The 22607-nt window shown below is 39.1% G+C and overlaps 2 protein-coding genes across 2 annotated transcripts in view; both read right to left on the bottom strand.

Annotated features, from left to right (window-relative positions):
* Positions 1-5278: 5278 nt before the first annotated feature.
* Positions 5279-6698, bottom strand: ATOH7 (atonal bHLH transcription factor 7). Its single transcript, XM_027896666.1, has one exon. It carries the CDS (start codon positions 6535-6537, stop codon positions 6082-6084), a length of 456 nt encoding a protein of 151 aa, XP_027752467.1. The 5' UTR covers positions 6538-6698; the 3' UTR covers positions 5279-6081.
* Positions 6699-6849: 151 nt separating this feature from the next.
* The window catches only part of LOC114064017 (phenazine biosynthesis-like domain-containing protein), a 21984-nt gene continuing 6226 nt past the window's right edge, over positions 6850-22607 (bottom strand). Inside the window, exon 5 of the mRNA XM_027896667.1 lies at positions 6850-7133. Coding sequence (XP_027752468.1) covers positions 7114-7133 — 20 coding nt within the window. The 3' untranslated portion in view covers positions 6850-7113. The remainder of the gene's footprint in view (positions 7134-22607) is intronic.

A 22607-nucleotide genomic window follows, 5' to 3' on the forward strand; every position in this document is an offset into this window, starting at 1 on the left:
AACGAGCAGAAATTACAACTTTGGCACTGCAATTCTAGATTAGAAAGTACTGTCTTTGCTTTCAACCTTTGGTCCAGATGGATGCCAAGCCAGCCTGCAGCAGCACAGGGGGCAGCCCTGGTACCACTGATCTCTTGCCTTGGAGCTGCTGCACTGAGTTCCTTGCTTTCATCTGGAAGGTGGAGCAGCCCTTCCCAGTGCCTCATCACATCTGCCAGCATGAGAGGTGAGAGCACACACTTCAAAGGGGCAAAGCAGGTCTGCAGTTCTTCATCTTACTACAGAAACAAGTGCCAGTTCCAGCTGTTTACAGGAATCATAGGTACTTCCAACAAGTCTGGAATAAGAATTCCTTTAAGAACTGCATTCTTAATGCTACCAGGTTTAAAAGCATTACTTTCTGGAAAATGTCTTCAAACAAAATGACATACAAGACTTAATGAAATATTTATATTGCAAAAAATACTGGAGAAGTGATTCATTGATAATTGCCTTATTATTTCCAATATGAGATGTTCACTTTGAGCCTTAAAATTCTAGTTTATATCATTTCTTTATTAAAGTTGTTTTTTTTTTTTTTTTGATCCAAAGTCATTCTCACCAGGAAGAAAAACATTATTGTCAGTTTTAAAGTGTATGCACTTAAAAGGAAAAAACAAACACCTGCCCTTCATCTCACCTGAACTGAAATAAATGCTTCAAAGGTGCACACAAGTCTGTGTCGTTCACATGTTCAAATAATTGTGAAAATGTGCAACAATGCCGCAAGTTTTCTTAGAATTTTGCTGTGACAGCTGATTAATGGAATCAGACTTAGCATTATTCAGAAGAAAATCATAAAGTACTGTCAAGTTATATACTAGCCATGCTTCTAGCAGGTAGCTGTGAAATAAAGTTGTTGCCTTTTTAAACAATTCTTGATATCGGTTTCCTTTGGTTTCAAATTCTGCTTTCTTTTGCTGCCCCTTCACCAAAGGTTGAAAGAACAACCTTTGCAAAAGCAAAGGGGTCTTCACGTGCTCTTGCACATTTTATCACTTCCCCCAAACAACACAAGCTGCTTTTATTAATGCCTTTATATTTCAAGTCCACTGTAAAGAGCCCTTTACTGCATAATAAAAAGAAATCTTGGGCCATACGTGCTGGGAATTGGAGTTCTCCGCTTACAGCAGTGGGAATTCTGCTCAGAAATGACCATCCTTTATGATCACACAGTCTGTTAGTAGCAGGTTCTTTAAAGAAATGGAAAAATACTGAAGACAATCTGAAATTTTAGGGAAAAAAAATTACCATGCACCCCAGGCTGCAGGAAGCCAGTCAAAAATTAACTTCCCGATCCTTGGAGTTATATGTGAAGATATTTTAAGCAAATCCTGTATAAGATATATTTTGCATGCTAATTTCTCTACAAATGAAAACTGAACTACACATTTGGAAAAAACTTGCAGACAATATTAAAATGTACTCTGTGGTAGGAAATACATTTAAATATTAAACAGGGGGTTGGTTTAGGGTTTTGAAAGCCACTATTTCTCAGAACGTAATTAAAGTTAAAAATACTGAGCATTTTTTACTAATGTACACAAGTACTAGGTGAAATCAATGTTTATTAGAGGAAACACTGGACTTCTTCCATGAATAAACATGTATTTATCCTCAGTGCATTTGGGTTTTTTCCCCTGGCCATTTTTAGAAATAGAAGAGCTGAACATATTTAGAGCAAAAAGCAGCTGTTCTGCGAACTCTTGTTGTAAAACATCTAGCTAAATTTCACTCCTGAACCACAGCAAACTGCATCCATATTGTTTACCTGGAATCCCAAGTGTAAGGGTACCAATCTTTAGGCAAAACCTTCCTTTGGCAAATCAAAAATTTACCCAGATAGAGTGGTTTTTTTAAAACTTGTGCCTGGTGAATCACATCAAAGGAGGGACTTCCACAAAGACTTTTACCAAGAAAGTTTCCTTACCAAGATGGAAAAAGTCAGCTAAATACTGAAATACCGAAGAAGTTGCCATGTCATTGACTTTATAAATCTATAATGGACGTTGGGCCCCTTTTTACTTTTAGGAATTGGTACAGCAACACCAATTCTTGGTGTTATTTTGGAATTCCAGTCAAGAGCTGAATTTTGCCCTCTATATGTGTATATTATGAGAGGGACCGTGCCCTAAATACTTTATAAATGGTGAGATGGAAAAGAGAAGCCTAAAAGATTGGAAGGAATGGAAGTTGTAAGACATGCCACTGCTAAACTGAATATTGAGATCTGCTAAAAAACTCAATACTCAGACAGGAAGAAACCACTGATTTTTGTTACTAACACAAATTTTGGCAACGTGCTCCCCCAGTTCTGCTTTCAGCCGCTGAAAAGTCACTGCAGTCAAAACTGTCACTCCAATTCCAAGCTCCAAAAATAACTCTGGGCACGGCAGGACAGGGTGGCACGATTCAAAGAAGCAGAGTATCTAGAGCTACTTCAAAAAGACAGCCCTTTCAGAAGGACAAAGGTTATTTTCCCCCAAAGAGTTCATCAGAATTTCCTGCTGAATTTCAGCAGTGAAAGGTGTGTGTGCAATATGCAACAGATACTTAATGAAGCAAGAATTTCCCATCCCCAGTGCTTTCACAACGATGGGGTTCTAGAATTAGTGATAACCAGACAGATGTGTCAGAGGTAGCACTGATACTACAAAGTTTCAGCATTTCAGGTCAGCACTGCTTGTCAGGGGGACAAGGATTGATGAGCAGACAGAACTCAGGCACTAAGAACACACCCATCTCTGGGCAGTTGAGCTTCTGCTTCTTTTGGAGGCCTATCAGAAACAATAATTATTTAAGGGGAGGGGGTTTCAAATGCCCATTGCAGTAACGTTTAGTACAGAAGGTACTGGCTCACAGCCATTACCTGACAAGCATCAACAATCAGTGGGGACCAAGTACTTGGGAGCAATAATCAAATCCAAGTTAAACAGTTAAGTTTACATTTCATGAAGTGTCACTGATTTATAAAAGAAAGCTATAAAAGAAACTAATGACCTCCTGAATAGTTGTTGAGTTCGAGAAGTCACAGCCAGCATGGATATTATCTGCTTTTCAGACTGCCTCCTGAAAGAATTTTTAATGATTAAAAAAAACTCATCACCCCAATTCACTCCCCAAGAAGCTCTGGCAGTTCATCAATAGACAGACAGCTGTCTGCACACTACAAAGGACTTACTCTGCTGCCTTTCTGTACTAGAGTAAACTGGAAATCCCAACTTTCAGCTCAAAACTGCACCCTCCCAAGAAAGAAAAATACTACAGCATTATATATAAATATATTTTAAAAAAACCCACACACTCAATTTTCCCACTAGTAATATTACTAATATTATCGATAAACATTCATCTCCCACTACCACAACAAAATCTAAGGATTGGAATAATAACCTTATAGTGCTCAACAGCAGAGACTGATACCATGACCTGATTTACAAGGGTTCACAACGTACATACTGCACTACAGTGCTTTTTAGGGCTTCAGTTTCAATTCTCAATAATTTTTGGCAACATGAGCACAGATATTTTATGGTTTGTGTTGTTTTGTTCCTCTTTATGTGAGCTTACCACCATTTAATCATTCAATGTGTACTAATTATTTTTTTTAACTATATCTATTTTTAACTCTATCATCATATGCAGCAGACAGTAAATTACAATGCTGTGTGGAAGAAACAAACTTGGAAGAGAAACAGATGTCAAGCACTTTAACCTGAGTTACAAACTGCAATGTCATGTCCCACAAAAACAAATCATATGCCAGTAGCAGACAAACAGTCTTGTTCCTGAACACTACTCTGGTATTTATCCTTTTGTACTGTGATCTCCTTCCCACCTCAGCTTTGGAATATCTTTCACTAATCCAAGTTTTCCATGCCATATAATCACATGATTTATTTGTATCCTATTCCCGTTTCAGAATGGAAAATCCACTGCTGTGCCAGCAGTGCAGGTGAGACGCTGTCTGCCTAAAGGTTACAGCTAATAAATTAGGCTAAAATGGCACAGCATTTAATTATTTAAGAATTGCATTCATTCTCATTACATACATCAACTTGTCACTTAATGATAATATTCAAACAGTACTAACTTGACTATATGATGGACAGCAATTAATTCTATTGTATCTGTGACTAACAAGCCTTCATATCCCTACAAGGTTCAATCTGCTTTCTATTTGCTGATAGAGATCTAATGTCATTCATAAAAAGCAAAGACCCACATTTTAATAATTATTCATTGCTTTTAGAGAGGCTAAATATATATTAAAAAAACCATTCCTGAATGCCAGTGTTTAAAGGAGAGAGTTGCTCAGAATACACAGTGTCTCTTCCACAGGGGTGTCCCAGCAGCTTTTACACCAGTAACCATCCAACTCCCACCTCAGGAAAGGTCCAAGCTTCACACCACTGACCAAGGGCAAGACGTCAGTAAGGGCTGTGGCAGAGGACAGACAGCAAGGTCAGCTCTTTGCATGGAACTGCTCCTGCAGCACAGCCCTCTCCCCCAAAGCAGGGCTCAGTTCCTATGAGTGCTTTTGTTTGCTCTGAAAGCCGCTTAATTGTCGAAAATAACTCCTATCAAAGCTAATAATTTGTCGTTTGAAAGAATTGTAAAATATAAGAGGTGGCAGCAGCCAGCAGGGGACCCGCCAGCCTTCCCTGCTGGAAACCCCCCAACAGCTGCTGTGGGACAGCAGCTCCTTTTCTCCTTCTCTGCCGTGGGGACACCAGCGAGGGCTCGTCTCGGGAGCTGCCCACAGCTCCCCACAGCAGCCCCAGCAGAAGGACCCCTGAGCTTCCCTGCTGCCATCACAACAGGCATGGGCAGCTGAACTGCAGACTGCCCATCCTGCCACAGACACATCTGCTTCCCCAGCCATCCTGCTCCTTTTTTCATCTTCCCAGCCTCCTTTCCCCTTTTGCCTTCTCTCCCAGACCCCTCAGTGCCCCCCAGGTGAAAGCAGCAGGCAAACAAAAGGCCATTCAGTCCATCCCCGGGGCTGAAAGGAACTTAACTGCTCCAGCATTTTTTCCCAAACTCTCATCTTTAAGGTTGTTTTCCAGAGGGTGCATAAACCACACTCCTTACTGTAACTGGGAAGCAAGTATCATTTGCTAGCAGGGTTCTTCTGCACATTAAGCTGCCAGGACTGCGATGGAAACAGTGTAACATTTGGTGTAGAAAATTCACTAGTAAGTAATTCCTAGAGTGGGAATTTCAGGTAGATGGTGAGGACATAGCATAGAAAACACTTTATTTATGATTTACAAAATCCATTATTGTTTCCAGATAACACAGGATTAAAAAATAAAATCATTTAAAGTCTACAAAAAACTAGAAGTTTAGATTATTTTCACGCAAGCATTCTCATTTTATGGTATATAATCACACATAATTTACAACCACTAAAAATAAAACATTCCTTCCGTGACTTGAAACTAGCTCTTTTTTGAGCATACAAGAGACACCATAAATTGGATTAAAGCAAACCTACACAACCTTGGAACGCTTAATATCAAACTTACAAAGTTTAAGAAAGTTAGTTCTCTCAGGACTAGAACAATGATACATTATAAAACTTTTTCCATGAGAGCCATTTATGTGAAAACAAACCAAAGAATAAGTTTAAAGCTGACATAAAAATAAAAACATGGAATGAAGTTAAGTTCTGGTGTTATTCCACTCACTTACACCATGGGTCAACTTGTTCCATGATTTGTAGAAATACTGTCATGATTCATCACAGTAAAAAAACCCACCAAAGACTTATTTAATGAAAGAATTAAATTAAGTAGGTGAACTAGGAAACAGTTGTCAGAAAGATTTCAAATTAAAAGTATACTTTCCACCAGCATTAAATAAATTCAATTTTCTTAAACGCATTTTGAAGTTCTCAAAGCAAACTCGTCAAATTAGCATAAGAAGCAAACAAGAATGAGCTATTATAATGGCAATATTACCTTCATCAAGCAGATTAACTCTTGCTAATTATTAAATTACACATCTGGCCTGCTGCATACTCTTAGCTGACAAGTTCTAATTAGCTGTTTGGAAGTGTTCAGGGTGGTAGCTGAATACTCGCTGTGCGTAGGGCTCGCTGTCTGTGCCCAGTTTGTGGCCGGTGTAATGGTGGCAGCTCTCCGGGTGGAAGTGCTCGCAGTGCAAGCTAATCCAGTCCCGCTCAGTACTGTACCTTTCTGCCTCAGCGAGGATTCTGGTGAGAGCCATGATGTAACTCAGGGCCATCTGCAAGGTCTCATACTTGGACAGCTTCTTATCCTGGCCCCACTGCGGGACCACTTTCCTGAGGCGATCGAAGGCCGTGTTCAGTCCCTGCATCCGCCGTCTCTCCCGCGCGTTGGCCGCCAGTCTCCTCTTGGCCGCGTTCTCCATTCGCTCCGAACTGCACTTCACGGCACAACCCGCTCCGCTTCGGCACTGCACCTCTGATTCCACCCCTGAATCCAAGGGACTGGACTGACAGGTCTTCATGTTGGATGCAGCTTCAGTTTCACACACGCAAAGATTGCTTTGTAAAAATAGGTATCTAGAAAATGGTAAGGGAAGCACTCTTGTGAGTTGCCTGCATACCTCTTGAATCTGCTTCCAGATCTCAGTGACAGAATATTTTTCTTAGCTTCTTTTAAAAAAAAAAAAAAGTCTTCTTGTTCTTCTGAAAATGTCCAAAAATGTTTCTTATTGTTTAAAGAAAGAAGAATTTTTTATGTCTTATGCTTTCATTCTTTTAATTTCTTTAATCTCAAAAAGAGAGAAAACAATGAAGTCTCCCTTCTCAGAATGTATGTTACTGAAGAAAGTGATCCATTTAATCCAACCAGGCTTCCAAGAGACTATGACAAATGAGGGAAGTTCTGATTCAGTTTAGGAGAGTGCTCTGAAACCGTGAATGGTTGCCATCTGAAGGTGTAAGTTCCTAATAGAGATCTCTCCTTTGGCTCCTGCTGGCCAGCAATGACTGTGTTGTATGGACAAGATGAGGCTTTATAGGAACTGCAAAAGCTAAACAGGTGGCAGCAGGTGGGCAGGCGGCACTCTGCTCCCATCCCACTACCTTCCCACCCTGGGAACTACAGGGAGGGGAAAAAAAAAAAAACACAGAACAGTAAAATCTGAACATTAGAGCCTTCATCTGGTGAGAAGTCTTCCAAAGCCATTCTGTCCAGCCCTAACAACTTGCCATCTGGAGTAGTGTCTGGCTGACCCTGGGCAGTTAAGCAAAAGATCTTTTCAAAGGATAAATCTGTTGCAACACAGGGGGAAAAAAAAAATCTCTGTGCATTGTAGTATTTGTAGATTAAAGCACGTGAAAATTCTGGTGAAGTGTTGAGGATAGAAGAAATAACTGTTTTAATGAAACAGGAGAAATAGCTTAATGATATACAGCTGAGAATGCTGCTTTGCACATACGGTACCAAAATAAGTGAACTCAAACCATTAGAAACCCTTCAGCAAGCACAATTTTAATACTGTCTAAAGTACACAACATTGCAGTCAGCGTAGTACCTTAAGAAAAATGGGGATTATGGATTCCCCTGTCATGAAATCACTGGAATATATTTAAACAGTTAAAAGGTAGCTATGAGTTTAAATAATAATGATTGTAAAAATACACAGGTTGTGATGGTCATACACAAAGACATGTAAGTATAGAAATAGTCTAAAAACTGCCCTTTTAAATACACCAAATTAAAGCATATATGTGCATTTTATGGGAGTTTGAGATATTACTAAAAAGACACTTCTAAATAAGTAATGAGAATAAAAGAGGATGTGAAAAACAGAAATCTGCTTGCTGGCAGCAAGGGATCCATTCTGCTACCAATTGTAATGACAGAGAAGCCACCACATATACACCCACACCCCATAATCAAAACATCTTTCTTTTACTGTACTTGTACTATTAAAACCACAGCTACATAAATTTAAGAGGATCTATCACACAATCATTTTATGATGTACATAAAAGGGGATAAAAAAAACCCTGCCACACAATGATTTATTATCTGTATTGATTTCAAGCTTAATTAAATTGTTACCAGCATTCATAAATTAGTAACTTTTTTCATTAGAGACTGAATACTGTATATTTATTTAGAACTATAGCTCAATTGTTTTCACTATGACTCCCAAACTTGGTGTAGTTGTAAACAGCTGATTAATCCCTAGCCAAAGCAATGACAATGAAGTGAGGTTGAATAATCCAAAAACAATAGGATGCAATTGAACACTAATGGAGTCCAGCACGACAGATGTTGAACGTCGGCTGTTACGCCCAGTTGCTCTGCTCTTAATATTCTGCATCCTAATGATGGTGAACAGAGCTGAGGGTTGGGGTGGGGGCTCTCCATTATCCCATTATCAAAATGCATGCCACTTCTTCAATTTTTAAAGAAGTACAAGTGCACCCCGTTTCGTTAGAAACGTTCCGCTCTGCTCTCTGTGCACTGACCTGTTCTGCCAGACGGGAAGAGCGACAGCTACACGTTAAAGTGCTGCTCTCGGACTGACCATTTCTGATTAGCCCTGGCAGGGAGAGGGGAGAACAGCACCTTACAAAACCCCACATAACCATATGTCCTTCCTCCCCCCCAAAAAAACAACCCTCAGCAATTAGAACTTGTGAGATATCTTCCTGAAGGCACTTCACAGGAAGGACATTAAAAAAAGACACACATCAGGTCTTGGTGCTATTGCCAGAGTATATTCTAGTGCTACTGCAGCGTTCTATGCCCAAATAAGTTTGTTAAATCCTTTGTCTCTTACAATGAATCTCAAATGATGTTTAATGTAAAAGGAAACAACAGAATTCAGGTGTACCATAAGTTAATAAATATTGTGTGTTCTCATGAGACAGCTATTACTCAATTCAGGTCATTAATCACTCAGTGTTAGGAGTGCTGCTAACTTCAAACCAGAAATACAGAAAACTCCCCTTTCAAATGTCATATGGTTTAACACTGTATTTATTCACTTGCCAATTGTCTTTTTTTAACTTGCTACGTGCTGTTAGTCCTAATTATTCACCAGCATTATGCTGTGACTAACACACTACTGTAATCTCAAGAGAGAAGCTGTGATTTATCTCTCCTACTGGACAAATTGTACCATTAGCTTAAATGGTTTATTATCAAATCACAGGACTCAGATCCATTTGGGTTAATAACAAACCCCTAACAGGATTTTATAGCTTATAGGCAAAGCTAAAAAAATGCTCTGTCTGATGAAAACACCTGCTTTTCATCATGTCATTTTTTTAAAGTTTCTGCTTTAGGAACGAGAACCACAAAAAGTATCAAGGTCTTATCCATACACATCAATTAATTTAGTTCATTTGCACAGCCATATGAGAATATGTTATTTCAAACTAAAAAATAAACAGCTTTATTGCTCAGCAAATAAGAGAAAGGGTATCAGTTGAAATTTTCCCAGGTTTCCTTCACTTGGCTTGATTTCCTCTATTATTTCAGCTTCTCTCAGTTACTGCTTCTGCAATTTTATTCCCTTCCCCCTTTATTTTTCACAACTTCTCAGAGATAACATTTGAAATAATTTTTCTCAAATTATCATCACTATTTTATGTTTTCAAAAAGCTATTAATGTATTCTGGTGTGATCAACTGCTGTGGTACTGAAAACTTTTCCAGATCCCAACACATATTAGTCTCATGGGTTTTGTACACCAACCATTTCATCAGAATTTCCCTTTTACTCTTAATTTACTGTCATAAGACAATCTCAAGCCAGAGGAACATTAGAATCACCAGAAAGTTCTGTGTCTGCTCAAGTTGCTCAAGTTTCAACTTTTGAATCTATAACTATGCAGGTACAAATCTAGTGCTACTCCATGATCTTTGCAGCATTATTCTTGAGTCACATTTTAACTTCAAAGCAGTACCATTTATCAAAATATTATGTTTTCCTCAGAGAAAAACAAGAGAGATTCATAAGAACGCTATTTCAGTCCTAACCCAAATTATTTTAGCATCTTCAAGCACCACTGATACAGGAAAATACAGGAGAGTTTCAGTGCATTAAAGAAATTAAATAGTTGCAGGATTTATGACTACATACATAAAGTCATAAAAATTGTCTTCTGGTATCCAAGTTAATAACTCAGATGCTCCCACGAACAGATTAATATCTCTTATCTGCACTACTATGGAAACCACAACCTAATTACTACTGTTGTGGATTAGCTGTGGCCAAACACTAAATTTAAAAGGAAGTGAAAGCAATATTTCTGGTTAAAGTCTAATTCCTCAATACATTCTCTTCTCTGGTTGTACTAAAAATAACACGTACGGGCAATATATCAAAACAAGAATCTTACCTCTCCCAGCCAGCCAGAACTGACTCTTTCATCTCAGGTAGATCCTTTCTAAAAGCCTCCCCAAGACTTCTCAGCACGGCAGTTTCCACTGAGGGAAGCTCAGGCTGGCACCGTGTGCTGCTTGCCTAAGAGCAGGGGGGTAGCTACCAAAACACAGCCATCCTTAAGGACCCCGTTTAGCGTAACATTTGACTCAGCTCACAGGGCAGACGAGAAATCACTCACAGGTGTGTGGAATTGTATTTCCCTGCCTTGGTTATTTGCATTGTTTTCCCTCTCAAGGCTATAGGACTATCAGAAAATGTTTTATCCTGAACTGACAGTAACTAATACTGGGAAGTTGAGTAGCCATCTACACCTGCAAGAGGAGTCTGCGATCATTTCACCCAGGGCTTCCCACCCTCATCCTGGACACCCTTTCCTCTGAGTGCTCAGGGCATTTCAGTTTCCTTTTCAGTCTCTGAAATCTTCTTTCTCGTAGCTCACGTAAATCTCCCAACTACACTTAGGTCTCTACTTGCCATACCCTCCATTTACCACCTCTCAATTTACCCATTTCTCCTTGCCAATCACCCTCTCTGTTCCACATTATCTTTCTCAGGTAACTTTCCCTCGGGAGAGGCTCAAAACCACAGCCTTCTGCAGGGATCCTGCACAGAACACCCTTTTAACATAACTTTGTGTCAAAGTAGGAGGTCTGGAACCTCCTGAAAAACCAAAAGTGAGAAAGGGTTCCTTTTCTCATGGCACTAGAGGAACATGTTTTGAACCTTTAACTGTTTCTCACCCACATTATATATTGAATATCATTACGTTATGTACCTTTGTACACACACATATACACAGGACAGCTCACAAGAAAGAAGTTTCCACTTACAATGAAATCACAACCCACTGCACCACTAAAGCAGCAAAAAAGGTTTTGACATATTAAAAAGCTGGTGAATTTTCTGAGCACTGGGCACAATATATGATCTCCTGTGCTCAAAAATATAGTTATCTACCACAGTCAATTCCATCAGCACACACTCAGGGATCTACAAAAGCTGTCCTTATGTTTTCCACAAAGGGACCGACAGACATGCAACAGCAGACACACAGTGACCTTTCATTTTCCTATTTACCCAATTTCAATGAGACAAGAGTCTTCCAGACAAGACCTTCCATTACTGTTTAGCTTCAGAATTATTAAAAGCACTACCTTAAACGCACCAAGGAACATAGAAGAGAAGAGATCCAGTTTACCCTCCTGAATCCAGACAGGAATTACTGTTTTTATGATCTTCAATAGGTGTTTTCCTAACCTGTTCTCTAAAACCTCTAACAGGGTAAGTAGTAGCACAAGTGATAAACTATTATCTTTTAAAATACCACATACCCTAGGACTAGAAAGATGAAGTAGGTGATTGTGACAGCAGAAGGAAGCATAAACTCGGGACTCTTGTGTGCAGATTCTGGAGAGAATAATGCTCCAGAGGTTATTTATCTCTTAGTCCTTCCTGACTTCCCTCTGTTGTGGCCCCTCCACTTCCTCTGATGTTTTCAGGTGTCTCACAGGATAATGTCCAGTTCTCATCCTGCTCACTCCTCACATCTGTGCATCACAGTCCCCTCAGGAAGATATTGGGGGCTCTTTGAGGCTGCAGTGAGGTGAGTTCCCGTGGCTCACCCCCTGTGCACACAGCTCTCCAAACACAGTGGGATGGTCCTTTTAACCTCAAACCAGAGATGTTTGTTCCAAAAGGATTCTGCAATGATGGCAACAGCCAAAGCCCAGCAATTTAGGAAGCAGCACAGGTGAACCAGGATGAATGCATTTGTTTTTAAACCTTTATCAGTGTAACTCAGTGGAATGAGACCCTGACACTGAAGCAACAGCAGTGCTACAAACAAAACCAAACCAAAAATCCTAAACCTGCTGCAAAGAACTAAAACCTCTCAATAGGAAATCAGCTCATATATGGTCAGTCTCAAGCAGAGGCTGTGATTTGTTGATACCTGCTGAAATGTCAGCCTTTTGCTGGCAATGGAGGCAATACCACAGCTCCAGGGTGCCAGTTCCCCACGCTGACTTTGTGAAAAAACATTTTTTTACATGGTAATAAGTAACTCTTAAGTTACTTATTTGCTACGCCATCAGAAGCACAAGAAACACATCAACATTAATGCAATCACTGTTAAAAGTACCCCTAATTTTAGCTGTTCTACACTACATTTTTATTGTTTTTAATTAGACAAAAAATATTCCAGGACCATTCACAAGTTTGCCTTTAAAATCAATTTTTTTCCTTTGGAATTCAGAACAACGCCTACAAAATTCCTAAAACCAGAAACTGAACAGGTAACTATGCTGAAAGACAGTTTGGAATTTGATTGTGGAACTAAATTACTTCCCTAGAAGGCTCTCCCTGGCTACCTGTTGAAGATCATTATATGTGAAATGACAGCTCCTTTTTCTTTTCTGATAAACCTTTTTCTTTTGATATGTGGAGATGGTCTCCCTGACACACGAGAACTAAAGCTGCTCATAAAGTACATTCAGACCCTTAGTCTTAGCAGTGATAATTTATCAGAGCTTGGGGATGAGACAGCTGCTACAGGAGTGGAGCCTTCTGCTTACTCTGGAGAGGAGCAGAGAAAGGGAGATGAGATCAAAGTAGAAAAATGTTGAACATGCTCCCTCTGAGTTTCCCAGATACCTCATCAGAAAAACTCTTATTTAAAACCAAGCCAACAAACAAAATGCTGGCACATGCAGATTTTGATCAAGCCAGTAGTTTGACATAATTCAAAAGCAAAAAAGAATTGTTACCTATTATATTAAAATTTTTCTGTATGATCAATAACTGCGACAAAAATGCACTCCCTGAGTAAAAGTACTGTTTCTGTCCCCGTGACAAAAACAGCTGGTCCACCTCACTTCTAGTGAGGTGGTTTTGCTCAGATGGTAACTGTCCATGGGACAGGAGCAGTAATGGCCTCTATGAACACTCATCTTGCTATTCCTTCCACCAAGAAGGTTGATTTTCTCCACTCTGCCCTCCAGTGAAAAGTCCCTGTCCATATCCTCCATCAAGAGGCATAAAGACCCTCAGAGTGAAGGTGACATCATCCCTGCACCTGCAGCCACAGCAAACCAGGGAGATATGAAAATGAGTGCTGCAATCCACTGGTCAGACATCACGACCCAGGTAAAGTTTCTGTACCATAAAGACTTTGCAACCTGCAACTTGCTTCACTCAAAGTACAGAAATAACTGATGTGTAGAAAAATACAAGACAGCTTAAGTATGAAAATGAGCGTTGAAACTGTGGAAGATAGAAATACTTCTTGACAAGCAGACAAAAAACGAAAGCCATTGAGAATGGTCCCATTTTGAGAAGTGGAAAAGTACACAAGAATCTCTGTGTGGGATAAAATATGGTGTCTACTGTAATAAACCTGTAAAGACTTGGGTATATTTAATATTCAACCCTAAGTAATCTCACTGAATTGAATGATAATCTTCTTACAATATTTAAGGTAAACATCAGCACCTGGAATATCAGGGGAAAGAGAAAAAGCAATAAAAAGAAATGGGGAAAAAACAAGGGCCACGAGAAGAGATAAAAGCAGGGATACAGGAAGGAACAGAAAATGGGAATAATAAAACAAGAAGAGGTTTCAAGTGGACTGGGCTGCCACAGTTGACAGTGGCTGGAACTGTCCTAAGTCCATAAGATTAAGAGCTGTCTTTTTTTTCCTTCTCAAACCCTTTGACTCACTGTTGTAACATGAATAAGAGAATGTAATGCACTTTGGAAATGAATTACAGTTATACAGCTATAACCAGTTAGGACAAGGGCTCTCAAAACTCCTCATCTCCCAGCAACGTAACAAATGTTACAGTTAATGTTGCTTGCCCAACAGAGAGCTGTGTCACAGTTTATGGACTGAAACAGAAATACACGAAGCAACAACGGAGAGAGCAACGCCCAAGGATGCTTCGAGCTTTTGATAAAACAATTTTTCAGTGCAGGAGGAGTTATTTTCTTGTGCAAACAGGCATAAAATTACTACCCAGTGCACTGCTTCTCATTGATTTCTATTTGGCACAGTTTGCCAGATGCTGTTTGGTCGGAGTGTTGCCTTGACCTCCGCTGGTGACGCTGGCCCCTTTCGCTTTGTGGCGCGGCATTTTCCCAGCAGGGAGGTCCCACCCCTCAAATAGTTCAGTTGCAACTTTTGCTGAAGGCTTGGGGGTTCCCCATATGTTGCAGCGTAGGGGACAGCCTGGCTGGAATTAAGTCAGGAGCGGCGTCCAGCCCTGTGGCTGGAGCTGGCCCAGAGGAGATTAGAAATGCCCCAAAACTAATTAAATATTTTGTCTCCTGCTGGTAAACAAAGGCGAGCGAGGGCAAAAATACCAAATGCCTGATTTAACTGGGCTCTGTAAGTAGCTTGACAACAGCAACCCTGAAGTCAGTGATGCATGATTTAAAAGCCCCTAATGGGTCAAAGCTGTTACACAAATGAGACTTCTGTTGATTATCCTTCACTTTATATATTTGCAAAACTGTTACATAAATGTACTTGCTATCGGTTCTCAGAGCATTTCACAACAGCATTTCTGGGGCAAGAGCCATGCAGTCCACACACTTATTTGGGAGCATTCTTAACTTTCCCTTTTGCACTAATAAAATACAAGAAAAAAATATAATAACCCAAGAAAATATGTGCAAATAAGAAGTGTCAGCATTTTCAGTAACATTTTCAAGGATCTGAGTTGTCAAGTGTTGCTTCACAAAAATGAATAGAAGAATTCTCTCATTTAATATCTAGTAACATTTTTTAAACATTGCCAGCTAAGAACCTTTTCAAGGCACTTCTATTTAAATAAATACATATAGAATATATATTCAGTTAAATTATTTAAATGTTGAATAATATATATTTAATCAGCTAAATTATTTAAATAATGCATTTAATGCTTTTGATGTATACAATTCAGATTTAATGTATTCAGTTGTGTAAATTAAAAATCCACTCTCATGGCATTTGAAATGTTTTGTGACCATAAGGGTATACTATATTTTAAAATATACTAGTGCTGACTTAACTTCTTTCCTTTTGGAAATGTGTCATAGCTATCACGTAAACATTCCATGAATATGTTTTAGAATGCTAAGTGAAGAAATGTCCTACAAAAATCCTGCAAGGAAAGAAAATGAGAATTCTAATGTGATGTTCTGTATTCTCATTTCCCATCCATGCTCAGCTTCACATGTTTCTGCCATCCTACTGCAGTAAATGGGACTAATCCAGTGCCCAAGGACAAAAATTGCTGGTTGCTTGGCCAGGACCTCAGTGCAAAATGCTGTCAGTGTGAACTAAAAGTGACTTGTTACTGAAAGCAGAGTATTCACCTCTTCTGGGAGGGCCTGTGTTCAATCTTTATGTTTTCCATTTTTACTTGTTTGTTGGGGTTTTTTTAAATCTTTACAGTAAGGTTATCTTTATTTGCTGAAATTTGAAACAGTGAAAAATGGCAAGGATGGAATATATGAGTAAAAGAAGAGGAAACCTTAAAATCAATTGATATATACATATATACACATATAAATACAGGCAAAAAAATAATAGACATGTCACTTCATTTTTATAGTATTTTACCACTAGATTTTTACTTTATAATTTAACTGTTCTGCAAATTAGGTAATCCTGGCTCAGTTTAAGTAAAAGTTTATAGCAAGGGCTGATGTTGCAATTAATGCTTCCCAAATGAACCAGGAACTAAGGTAGCTCTGTCTGTCCCTGCCCAGCCAGCTGAGAGCCCACGATCACACACATACTCCACATCTGCTCCTTTGTCCAAGTGGACAGCAGGACGCCACAAAGGTTTCCTCCACCCAGAGAGAGGCAGTTCGAAAAGATTAAGATGTTGCAGTCAGGCACAGGGTGACATTTGATGGTTGGGATGTTGGGATCCCCCAGGTGGCCCCTCTCCAAACACCAACGGATTGGATGTGACGGGCGTGTTGGAAAAGCCACTGCTAAAGGCAGTTGTGAATAAAGGAACACTTCATGTCCTGATTGCTCACAGAGCAATAATAATAACAGTGCTGCCTTTAGAATGCACAAAGGGCAGTGTTTCCCATCAGGTATGGGAGAATAAAATGTGAGAAGCCATGATTAGAAGAGCAAAAATCTCCCTTCACCCACAGCAGAAGGACTGAATATGTGATGGTAAAAGGCTTGTTGGTTGGGGGTTTTTTCTCCCATTAAGTTAGTTGTTTCTTTTAATTCCTTAGTTTGTCAGGATTCCATTTCTTGAATGTCAGCATTCTACTGGATTTTCACTGAGTTTTGTTTTGAATTACTTGGGGGTGGGAAAGTTTTCCCAGACTTAATTACTATCAGAGTGGAAATTTCAAATGAGGAACCTCAATAATTTTTACAGAAATATATTCAGCCACAAGAAAACAGGTTTCCTCGTTTCCACACAAAATAAATGACACAATCACCCTTATTTAATCACATACATTGTGGTTTATATCATCAACTACGCACAGACTGCAAAAAATGCAGGAAGGCATTTCTGTTGCAGCAGGCCTTGTTCACATGCACTTGAGAAGTAAAAAGGTATGTATTACTCTTTTTTTCCTTACAGCTTAAAAAGAAGCATCTGAGCACAGTAATAATGATACTTACATAATTCAGGCTCACTGAAAAATGTGCTTTGAACAACCAGTTTAAAGAACTAGGGACGTTTTTAAAGTCACCAGGAAAACTTCCCATCCAAGTTCTACAGCATCAAAAACAAACCAAACCCCCCAAAGTCTGAAGGCCATGCAGAATGTATTCTCAACAGAAAATTCCTATATATTTTACCACGGAATATGACAGATTTTTCCATATGCTTACATTTTTATATTAAATCTGGACTTTGTTCTCCCATACCTAAATCCCAAAGCATCAGCACAGATTGCTTTGTGGAATGTTGCTGTCTGCAGTACACCTTGGGGTCATCACATTAGATGATGGCCTTATGAAATGCAGAAAAGACCAACAAAATACCTAATAATTCAAGACAGTGATTCAATAAGAGTCTGAAACTATGAATAATCCTGGCAAACTGCATGCAGATTCATTGCCCTTACTCTCCAAATCTCTAGCAAAAGCACGTGTCTTCTTTGAGGTGAATGGAAAGCCTTTAATGCATCTCAGGCACTCAGGGAATAAAGAAGCTGTAAAATGCAAAGTGCTCAATGAAGAGGAAACAAACCCAAATATTTTATTGGCATCCTCTGAATTCTGAGGAGCATGGCTGACAGAACAGGAATATGTGTGACTGCCCAAGCAACACCAGCTTGTCTCTATTTCTTCCAGCAAGGTTGTTTTCTGGGAAGGCTGGGAATGTTTCCTCCCCCAAAGCACACAGGTAAAACACTGCACAAGGCCTTGGCACAGGTACAGCTGGAAGGGGCATGTAAGCAAATTTCTTCTAGTTATGACTGGCAAAATCAGCCTCAAGGGTCAGTAAGCGTAAGATGATGGGAAATAGTGGAGGAGGGAAACAAACATACAGAACTTGTGATCCCTCTTACTTTTCCTTGGCTGGCAGGAAAGGCTGATAAAAGTGATGAATTCATATTGTACTGTTATAAGGATCAAGATCACACTTCCTTTTTGTTCATCTCAAAATCCTAGGGCATTGCACAACTTAATCCACCCTCCCCATCAGCAGGGAATGTAGCAAAGATCACACCTCCTGAAGTACAATTCCCTTTGGAGCTGTTCCTGGAACTGACTGTCCTACCTTTCAGTCAATGCTGCTGCTTGATAAGACAATCGAATCCTTTGTTAAGAACTTCCAAAAGGGAACAGAAGCACCAATTAATTGCTATTCTGACTGGAACTAATTCAAAGGTGTCTCCTAGTACCTTGGGATACAGTGTGTTCTGCTTTGGAGAGAACCAATCAGTCAGAGATTGATGAAGGGGTGATGAGGTCAGGTTTGCAAATATAGAACCATCTGCACAGTCTCCTGGGTTGGTACCTGCAACACAGTAATTTACCAGAGCAGGTGTTTCCTTTTAATATACAATTTTTTTTTCTGCTGAAATTGTAACTTTCTCAATAAAGTGCCTGCAGTTTGTTATTAAGAGGGTACTTTTTATCATTGTTGCTATTAACTATTAACTTATGAAATGTTTCTGAAAGTTGTACAGGTAAGAGGCTGTGATTTTAAATACTGAAGTCAATCTGACACATCTTCAGAAAGCTGCTACATATAAACATAATATAGTCCAAAAGGCTGTTTTAAAACACTGGACTTGGTTTAGAAAGGAGCCATTTCTTCCTGAATATGGGTGACTGGAATTATCATGGTCATTAAGATCATGATTTATTTCTGTTTATAGCCATAAATAATTATGGAGAAAGGAGGGTTTCTGAAACAAAAGAAAAATTCAAGAATTCCAGCTGGAATTTCCCACCTGACTTGAGCTTTGTGGGCTGCATAATCTGCCAAGTCCCCGCTGGTTTGGATCCAAGGCATAGAAAAAGCTCAGCAGATATATTTGAATTCAAGCTCAGGTTCCTGACTTTGCTGCACCTCACCCTCTGCTCCAGCTCTACCATAATCCACCTAATCTCTTCTCTGGCCAAATATCTCTCGACCCAACTCCCAGATCCTATGAGCTGGCTTTGCATCATTAACATCCACTGGGGGCCAACATTGAGGATGTGCCCTCAAGGTGCTCCCACAAGTCTCCACACAGGCATTACACATCCTGCTCCTCACAAACCTCCCTCCAGAAACGTTCCTGAGAATGTTCCTTAGCTTTGCCTAATACATTTTATCTACCCTGTAATCCCAACATTGAAACCCAGGGAATGTCCTTCTTTGCCAATCAGTGAGGTAAAAACACGAGTCAAAGTGAAACTCTCACTAAAGAAACCAAGAGAGTTAGAAATGTTTGTTTTTTCATGTTCTACTTTAGATGTTAAATCTAAATGTCTTAGTCTAAAACCAACATAGGGAAAAAACCATACGTGCTTCTGACTATCTGATCATATACTGGGTTTTGTTATTGCACTTTCCTCTTCTTTTGAATTTTGTTAATTATAGTTTGGGATAAACTTTAGGAAATAAAAGGACAGTGACTCAGCAACTGAGAAAAAACCCTTGGTCTGTGTTTCTGTTTAAGTCTGGTAATTAATGACAGATTTACTCCTCTGGGGGAAAAAAAGTAGATGTCAGAATCAAACTGCTTAATTGGCAGATTTTTCAGTTTTTAATTGAACTAATTTAATTTTACCTGATCAGGCATCACCCTTAATTCTAATTTAGGGGTTTGATTTTTTTTTTACTTCTGGGAAGGTCCCCTCTGTTCCCGGCGTGTTCCTCTGTCACTCTGATGAACACATCTCTGATGAGACAAAGAAATCTTTACTTTCCCAGAAATAACTGCCTCATCTGTTGCTAATTTCCCTTCCATCCCTTATGGAACACATGGCTCCTTTCTATGACCTCTTGCTGTGTGCACATTCACGAAATCTTTTCTTTCCTCTCCTTGCAAATGTTTCCAAATTTAGTAACAATTTTTTAATATATGTTTTCTGCCTATTGTCATCTACATAGCTTAAAAAAGAAATGCAAAGCATTATCATGAATCCTTTAAGCAAATCTATTAAATGCCTTATTGAATTAAAAAAAGGTCTTCCCATTTTCTTTTCATCCCTTTTAGCTCTACATTCATTTCCAAAGTAGCAAAGTTTAGTGGTGTCTGTTGCTCAGTATTTTTTTCTTATTTTGCCTTATTTCTCATGGCTGTACCTTCTTCCTGACTCCTACAGGAGCTGTGCCTCTGCAGAGCAAAATCAGCAAATGTGCATTTAAATTTTCATGTCTGGGCTGTGGGATCAGTTGGACACTCCCATGATAAATAACACTCACAAGTACAGGAATTTTTGGAATTATGTTTCCCGTCACATAATTTGCTCTTGGTTCAACACATCTCTTAATGAAGAGAGCAGCACAAAGCAGTCCTGCAAATCCTCTCCAACAGAACCACTAAACAAATCCTTCCCACAAAAACACAAAACAAGGCCACACAAATTCTAAACAATCTCATTTGAAGTTTGCACAACCTATTTTTTTGCACTGGGAAAGATGGAATTTGTCACAACAATTAATTTCCTCTACTGTTGACCAAAAATGTGCAATATATTAAAACAAGTCTTAGTGAATAATTAGGATCACCAGGTCAACTACACAGTATTTCAAGAGAATAAAGTTGCTACTGAGAAAATGAGTACTCTTTTTCTTGCCACTCTCAGCAGCCTTGCTTGTTTTGCATATGGCTGCATGTTTAATTAGCAATCTTTCTGTAAGTGTCTGCAATTAGACAATGATGATTAATAAAATAACTCCTTTAAAGCTCCATTTAGGCAGCAGAACTGCACAATAAGGTATAATTAATTCATCATTAATAAATCATGCCTGATTAATTAATCTGTTGATTACAAACACATTACTGCATAGCCTCCCACCTGAGCTCTGGTGATTTTTCTATCCTGAAAAGAAATAGAGACAAAGAAGTAGAAAACTACATTAAAAAAAAATAGCATTAAGCAGCAAAGATACTAGTTTAGTCAGGAAATGCAGATAATAAGTATCTTTAAAATTTATGGGCCTTGTTCATTATGAGTCCTCTTAGAGTAAAAAAAAAATAATTGAGCCATCTATGTGTTAAATGTGGATGGGTGAACAACAAATGGCCCTTTAGTTCATTCATATTCTTAAGGAAGGTCTTCCTTTACCAAAGCATCTCAGGTTATGGGCCAGGCTGAGCCTCTGCATAAGCCACCAAGGAGAACTAAACACAGCAGAACACTCTTGCAGCGTGGTTATGAGGCCACATTTATAAACAGGATTTCAGCTCCATGAACTTCAGCAAGACTAAACAGAGAAGAATGGGCATTTACATTTGGAGACTCCTTTTGTTTGCCACCTCGCCCTTGACCTCAGTAGAGCATTTAAATCACATTATTGGTATGTTCTGTGTAGCTGTAGGATACAGAGACTTGGCTCCAGGTACCTGGACTTAAGTAAGATGTAAGTGATAAGCTGTGATAAAATTCAAAATAACTGGAAATAAGGGAACTTGGCACAACTAAGTTCGTCCTTATTTATCACAGCTGACATCCAGCTGTTCCCACGTTATGAAAATGCCTTTGAGTTCAAAATACTTCATTCTCAAATACTGCCAAGAGAAAGAACTGAGGCTAAAGCTTAGGACAGAGGCAACTTGAAAGGGGAAACAGAGTTTTTAGCTGGAGAAACTGAAACAGTTCAATATTCCTTATAAATCCGGTGAAAGATCGTGTTGTGGTGACAAAATCTGAAGCAACACTTCAGGGAGAAAGTTCTTCCAGAAAGCGTATCTACACTTACAGGAGCAAATCTTCAGTCTTTGAGAAGTAATGGACATTGGTGTAACCAATAGTTTCCTTTCAGAGTTTAATCAGCTTTATGTGCATTGCTGTGTCAATCTCTTAAATCTTTCTGCTCTAAAAAAAAGCACTGACTAAGCAGCAGCACTATGAGCAACATCAATACCATTCATCTTCGAAAAACAGTGTTCATAAAACAGAACCACAAGGCACATTTCTAAACTATTTGTATTTTCTCATATTTCAATTCAAGTAAATTAATGATCATGACTGTCATTTTAATATATTGCAGAGAAAATATTTTTAAAGAAATTAAAGAAGTGAAGTCAGATTTTATGGAAAATTCTGATTCTGGGAAAAGATTGATTATTTTATCAATCACAGATGTTTATAGTTCAATCCAGGAAGCAGTAACAGCTTTTAACATGGTGTTTGGAAATTAAGAAAAGAATCATTTAAAAGCAGAAAAACAAGACAGCTGTCCTTGAGCATCCTCTGAGGTCAGTGATATATGAAGTGGTAAGACTAAGAGTGAAGAAAACAACACCAAAGATCTTGAACATCACAAGCCATTTTTAAAATGGGCTACAAGGAATCAAAGACTTTTGACAGCAGTGGGGATTCACTGCCTAGAGCTGAGATAAAATCAGCGTAAGAGGAGTTCCAGGAAGGTGTGGGAGATCAGTGCCAGTTCCTTCAGAAAGTCAGGGTTCCCTGTAGCACCACAGCAGTTTGCCCTGCAACGTCCACCCTTCCGTCACTGCGCAGGGAAA

The sequence above is a fragment of the Empidonax traillii genome, unplaced genomic scaffold, assembly GCF_003031625.1.
Source record: "Empidonax traillii isolate 1590-97213 ecotype Southwest subspecies unplaced genomic scaffold, ASM303162v1 scaffold508:size451158, whole genome shotgun sequence".
NCBI lineage: Eukaryota > Metazoa > Chordata > Aves > Passeriformes > Tyrannidae > Empidonax > Empidonax traillii.

What these genes read in the sequence shown, in the direction of transcription:
- ATOH7 (XM_027896666.1), bottom strand. Translation starts at nt 6,537, where the DNA reads ATGAAGACCTGTCAGTCCAGTCCCTTGGATTCAGGGGTGGAATCAGAG.